The following is a 6,253-nucleotide window of genomic DNA, read 5'->3' as shown; positions in this document are numbered from 1 at the left end:
GCCCGCACATCAGGCCCTGGGGCCTCGTGCAAGTGGCCAGACCAGGGCTGGCCTCCGCCCCCTCCCCCCAGGGCTGCACCAGCCCCCATTGTGGATGAGGAGCCGGCAGCCTGGGCACCCGTTCGGGGTCTTAGGGACCCGGGCCTCAGGGAGGGCCTGCTGTGTTCTGGGTGGGTATGGGGAGGCAAGCAAGTGTCTGTGGGTTCACCCGCGCAGGTGAGGGGTGCCAGGCAACACCTGCGTGTCCTGGCCAGGAGCGGTTCTCCAGGTTGGACCCTGCTGGAGGGGTTGGACTGGCTGGGTTGGTCCACAGTGGGGCAGGGGCCCCTTTTCCCACAGAGCACAGGCCTATCCCCGTTTCGTCCCTCCCCAGCCTTGGTGGCTCTTGGACTGGCCTGGACAGCAGGCCTCCACCCCAGCACGGGTGGGCATGAGCGCTGAGTACCCCCTTCTAGGGCTCTCTGCCACCTCCATGCTCCGGCTTTGGGACCCTGCCTCTCCGTTTCCTTGATGCCTTTTAGGCTGGCCACCTGGGGCCTTGTCCCCATCTCGGGTGGCCTGCCTGCCCTTCACTGTGAGCCCCCGGGCGCCCCTAGGGATGGTCTGGGACAAGCTCCAGGAGCCTTGGAGGGCTGAGGCTCAGCTGAGTGGACGCCGACACAGGCGCAGAAACTACTAACTCCTGGGGAGGCCAGGGCAGCAGGGCCCCAGTGGGGTCCCCTAGCCAATACCCGGAACTGAATGGGTCAGGGCCCAGAGGTGGGCCTGTTCCCAGAGCACGCAGCCCCTCCCAGCGAGAGCGGGGCCAGGGCCCACATGGACCCTCAGGGTGGCACTTGGCCCCATGGTTGCCCGCCCATTCTGGGTGCCGAGGCTAACGGGGGTGCTGTGGCCGGGATGTGTGGGGCACTCACACGGCCCGCCCCGCAGAGCAGCCATGGAGGAGGTGGTGATTGCCGGTATGTCCGGGAAGCTTCCGGAGTCGGAGAACTTGCAGGAGTTCTGGGACAACCTCATCGGCGGTGTGGACATGGTTACGGACGATGACCGTCGCTGGAAGGCGGGTATGTGGCTGCGGGACTCCCTGTGCCCGGGGTGGGAAGTCCGCACACCAGCCTCCCTGCTGCACTGTGTCCTCAGCACCCAGGCACTGGCCTGAGCCTGGTGCCAGCCGCAGAGCCACTGGTCACCCATGGGCGAGTCCAAGCTGCAGCCTCCCTCCTGGACATTGCACCAGAATGGCCTAGAAAATGCGCCCAGGAGGCTCCGCCAAGAGCTGCAAGGCCAGGGGCCAGCCCAGGCAGGGCCCACCTGCTTGTTACGGAGGAGCCAAGCTCAGAGGATGGGTCACGGGCTGGGGACTGTCACCCATGCAGGGGGCAGGTGGGGGGCCAGAGCCCTTCCAGCCAGGCTGCCCCCGCCTGTGTCCTGAGCTGGCAGGTTGCATACCAGGTGCGCTCCGGGAGGCTGGTCCAACTCCCCCACGCCCAGTAGGCTCTTCCACAGAGTAGCTCTACCTGACGGGCAAGCTGTGAGTCAGCATGGTGGAGCTGAGGCAGCAGCCAGGCAGAGGGTCCCCCAGCCTCACTCCCACCGAGCTCTCTCTGTTCTGGGGCCCATCTCTGGATTAGGGCTTGGGTCTTGTGCAACAGACCTGGTCGTACCAGTCCCCGCTTTGGGGCCACGGTCTTCCCCTCCTGGGGAGCCTGTTCCATTGTTTGGGTCTCCCAGGCATAGCAGAGAGTCCTTAATTCCACCGTGGTCCCTCTAGGGACCCCACAGGGCCCCCATCTCTGGGCAGCGTCAGTCAGAGATTTAAACACTTGCCTGTCCCGCAGGGCTCTACGGCCTGCCCCGGCGGTCCGGCAAATTGAAGGACCTGTCTAGGTTCGATGCCTCCTTCTTTGGAGTCCACCCCAAGCAGGCACACACCATGGACCCTCAGCTGCGGCTGCTGCTGGAAGTCACCTATGAGGCCATCGTGGATGCAGGTGGGTCGGGCATTCGAGACTGCTGTGCCGAGGGCTCCTGCTGCCCGTGTGGAATAGGCAGTGCTCTCTCTGTTCTTGGTTCTGGTAGAACCAGGTGCCGGCACCACCTGCGCTCCCTGGCTGTGCCCCTGGCCAACGGGCTCAGGGAGGTGTGGGCCACGGGGTAGACCACGGTTTCACAACTGCACCCCAGAGGTGTCATGGGTGTGCCCTGACCTGGGTGTACCAGTTTCCTCACTGCCTATGTCTGGCTGGTGCTGGGGCAGGGGCAGGGGCTAGAGTGATGAGAGGCAGAGCAGGAGGTTCTTGAGGGGCCCTCTGGGCCCCCACCCCACCAGCCAAGCAGCAGGTAGCACTGGCCCTGCTGTCTCTCCGCTCCCATCCTCCCCACCACCCTGCCCACGTTCCCCAACCCTAGGCATTCCCACCCCATCCCGCCAGCCTGGCCCACGCTCTGGCTGGCACGTGACCTCGGACAAGCGCAACGCCATTTTTTTTATTATTTCTTTTTTATTTATATTTATTTATTTGTTTATTCATTTCTAAGACGGGGTCTCACTGTGTCACCTAGGCTGAGTGCAGTGGTATGATCTCAGCTCACTGCAACCTCCACCTCCTGAGTTCACGCCATTCTCCTGTCTCAGCCTCCCAAGTAGCTGGGATTACATGCGTGTGCCACCACGCCTGGCTAATTTTTGTATTTTTAGTAGAGATGGGGTTTCACCATGTTGGGCAGGATGGTCTCGATCTCCTGACCTTGTGATCCACGCGCCTCGGCCTCCCAAAGTGCTGGGATTACAGGCGTGAGCCACTGCGCCCGGCCACACCGTTTCTTAAGGTTCAGGAGCTCCCTCCCTGGGTGGAGAAGGACCTCCTGATGGGGGAGGCTGAGCCCCTGGCTGCCCTTGGGCGTGAGCGGTTCACACATCCACCCACCCTAGGGCAGAGCCAACCCACCGGGGCAAGGAGGGGCCCTACTGGCTGAGAGGTGGAGGCCCTTCCCCTGCGCCCTTCCTGCTGCCAGGCCCCACCCCGAGACTGAGGTTCTGCTCCCCTGGGGGTGGCCGGTGTTCCTCTCTCCTTTCTGAGCTTGGACACTTGGTCTTTGTCTCTTCGGCTCCTTATCACGGCCTGTCCTGGCGCAGGCTGCCCTTGGTGCTGGAGAGGCCACTGGCCAACGGGCTCATCAGAGCTTGCCGGTGACACCAGGGGCCAAAGGCGTCGCCTGGGGACAATGCAGCCCTCTGTCCTTCCCGGAGCCACTCTGGCCGCGCCTGGTGCCCTCCCCTGGGCCCGCCTGCCCCTTCCGCCTCGTTCCCCCTATGACCTGGTTCTTGTTCCAGGCCTCACCTGGGCTGGCTGCTGCCCACAGGCTCTGCTCCGGCCCCTCTACAGCACACCTCACCCTCCTTAGGCCCCTTCCAGGGTCCCACTGGGATGGCCCCCCACCCCAAGCCAGTAGGCTGAGACAGGACCTTCACCCTAGAGCTGCATGGGCGGGCGGGCGGGCGGGCAGGCTGGCTGATGGGCGGGCTGCACTGTGGGACCCAGCCGTGGGGTCTTGACCACTGTTTGTGGCAGGCATCAACCCAACTTCACTCCGAGGGACACACACTGGCGTCTGGGTGGGCGTGAGCGGCTCTGAGGCCTCGGAGGCCCTGAGCCGCGACCCTGAGACGCTCGTGGGCTACAGCATGGTGGGCTGCCAGCGAGCCATGATGGCCAACCGGCTCTCCTTCTTCTTCGACTTCAAAGGTGGGTCCTGCCCAGCCTCCTGCAATGGTGGGTGGCCTTCAGGTCCCCACGTGCTGAGCAGAAACCGTGTGGTGTGGGCTCATTCCGTGTAGCGTGTGTCCCGCCTGGTGGCGGGAGGTATGCCCGGGGTCTCCTGGGCTCGCAGCCCCACCTGAGCCGTGGCGCCCTTCCTTCCAGGGCCCAGCATCGCCCTGGACACGGCCTGCTCCTCCAGCATGGTGGCCCTGCAGAGCGCCTACCAGGCCATCTCCAGCGGGCAATGCCCTGCCGCCATCGTGGGGGGCATCAATGTCCTGCTGAAGCCCAACACCTCCGTGCAGTTCCTGCGGCTGGGGATGCTAAGCCCCGAGGGCACCTGCAAGGCCTTCGACGCAGAGGGTGAGTGTGCGGCCGGGGCAGCCAGGACAGTGGCATGGGAGTGTGTGGCCGGTGCGGCCAAGGCAGCCAGGACAGTGGCACGGGATGGCCCCCTGTACCCGCCCCATGCCTTGTAGCATCCTGCCAGCTCCCGGGACCCCCCACCCAAACACCCACGCCACACCCCAGAGCTCTTCCTGGTGGGGTGAGGGCCAGTGTGGGGCTGAGCCTGGGGCCTGAGGTGCTGCTCCGCCCAGGGAACGGGTACTGCCGCTCGGAGGGTGTGGTAGCCGTCCTGCTGACCAAGAAGTCCCTGGCCCGGCGGGTGTACGCCACCATCCTGAACGCCGGCACCAATACAGACGGCTGCAAGGAGCAAGGTGGGCTCTGCCGGGGTGCCTGGGGGCAGGTGGGAGCCGGAACTGGGGCCGCAGCACTGAGCCGAGCCCTCCGCAGGCGTGACCTTCCCCTCTGGAGAGGCCCAGGAGCAGCTCATCCGTTCCTTGTACCAGTCGGCTGGAGTGGCCCCTGAGTCATTTGAGTACATCGAAGCCCACGGCACAGGCACCAAGGTGATGCGCCCCTGCCAACTCACCACCCCGTGACCCTAACCCATGCCCACGCCTGGAGAGGTGGCCTGGCCAGAGCCCTTGACCCCCCCCGTGTTTCCCACAGGTGGGTGACCCCCAGGAGCTGAATGGCATCGCCCGAGCCCTGTGCGCCACCCGCCAGGAGCCACTGCTCGTCGGCTCCACGAAGTCCAACATGGGGCACCCGGAGCCAGTCTCGGGGCTGGCAGCCCTGGCCAAGGTAGGTGGAGCTGGGCTTGGGGAACCCTCAGCCCCCTGCTTCCTGGGACTGGGTTGCGCCATGGCTGGGCACTGCTGCTTCCCGTTTGCCAAGTGGAGGCAGGGGCTTCCCCACCAGGAACCCCTGTCCCCCGGGCTATGCTTCGGGTCTGAGCAGAGGCACTGAGGCTGACAGCAGGGAGAGCTCATAGCCAGGCTCGCTGGACCTTCCCTGGGGGTCTCACGTCCTGCCGAGCGCCTGCCAGACATGGAGCCAAGCTGGAGGAGCCGGTTGGGTTGGAAGAGCGAGACAGGAGCAGGCCTGGGGGAGGTCAGCTGCAGCATCAGGGTCTCCCGTGTTGCCCACCCGTGTCTACAGCTTCCCAACCCACTAACAGAGGCCTGCGGCTCTTCAGAGGCCAGGCCCAGGAGCCCCGACACCCGCAGTCACTCGGGCCCTCTGCAGCCTCTGAGATGCAACATCTGGACCAAGGGGGCCTTAGTGTTCAGGCCACAGCCAGGCTTTGGAGGGTCCGCATCAGGCTGGGAGGCAGCAAGGCCCGAAGGGGAGGTCTTGGACCAAGCTGAGGGCAGGGCCACGGCGGCTCAGTCATCAGACCCCTGTGCCATGGCAGGATTAGGTTGGGGACAGGAAGTGTGTCGGAGAGGGCCCTGGAACCCTGGCCCCACGTGAGCGTCCCGGGGCGGTGCCTGCCCCCAGCTCAGGCAGCAGTGCAGGGAGTGGGGTGCCTGCCCACCCACCATGTACCCCCACAGGTGCTGCTGTCCCTGGAGCACGGGCTCTGGGCCCCCAACCTGCACTTCCACAGCCCCCACCCTGAGATCCCAGCACTGTTGGATGGGCGGCTGCAAGTGGTGGCCCAGCCCCTGCCTGTCCGTGGTGGCAACGTGGGCATCAACTCCTTTGGCTTTGGGGGTTCCAACGTGCACGTCATCCTGAGGCCCCACACGCAGCCGCCCCCGGCACCCGCCCCACACGCCAGCCTGCCCCGTCTGCTGCGGGCTAGTGGACGCACCCCTGAGGCCGTGCAGGAGCTGCTGGAGCAGGGCCTCCAGCACAGCCAGGAGCTGGCTTTCCTGAGCATGCTGAATGACATCGCGGCCATCCCCACCACGGCCATGCCCTTCCGCGGCTATGCCGTGCTGGGTGGCGAGCACGGTGGCCCAGAGGTGCAGCAGGTGCCCGCTGGCGAGCGCCCGCTCTGGTTCATCTGCTCTGGTGAGCCCACACTCTGTCCCCAAGGTGGTCCCTTCTCTGGGGAGAGGGCAGGCGAGCTGGAGCTGGTGGTCTCCTGAGGTGCTCTCTGGGACAGGGATGGGCACGCAGTGGCACGGGATGGC

The 6,253-nt window shown here is 65.6% G+C and overlaps 1 protein-coding gene across 1 annotated transcript in view; it reads left to right on the top strand.

Moving 5' to 3' along the window:
- Nucleotides 1–917: 917 nt before the first annotated feature.
- Nucleotides 918–6,253, top strand: part of FASN (fatty acid synthase) — a 27,079-nt gene continuing 21,743 nt past the window's right edge. Inside the window, exons 1-8 of the mRNA XM_011998188.1 lie at nucleotides 918–1,064; nucleotides 1,839–1,991; nucleotides 3,573–3,746; nucleotides 3,924–4,124; nucleotides 4,361–4,483; nucleotides 4,560–4,675; nucleotides 4,779–4,913; nucleotides 5,669–6,131. Of these exons, the coding sequence (XP_011853578.1) occupies nucleotides 938–1,064; nucleotides 1,839–1,991; nucleotides 3,573–3,746; nucleotides 3,924–4,124; nucleotides 4,361–4,483; nucleotides 4,560–4,675; nucleotides 4,779–4,913; nucleotides 5,669–6,131 (1,492 nt within the window). The 5' untranslated portion in view covers nucleotides 918–937. The remainder of the gene's footprint in view (nucleotides 1,065–1,838; nucleotides 1,992–3,572; nucleotides 3,747–3,923; nucleotides 4,125–4,360; nucleotides 4,484–4,559; nucleotides 4,676–4,778; nucleotides 4,914–5,668; nucleotides 6,132–6,253) is intronic.

Source organism: Mandrillus leucophaeus, unplaced genomic scaffold, assembly GCF_000951045.1.
Source record: "Mandrillus leucophaeus isolate KB7577 unplaced genomic scaffold, Mleu.le_1.0 Scaffold1, whole genome shotgun sequence".
NCBI lineage: Eukaryota > Metazoa > Chordata > Mammalia > Primates > Cercopithecidae > Mandrillus > Mandrillus leucophaeus.
Note: the sequence above shows the minus strand (reverse complement) of the source record. Positions and strands in the feature narration are given on the sequence as shown.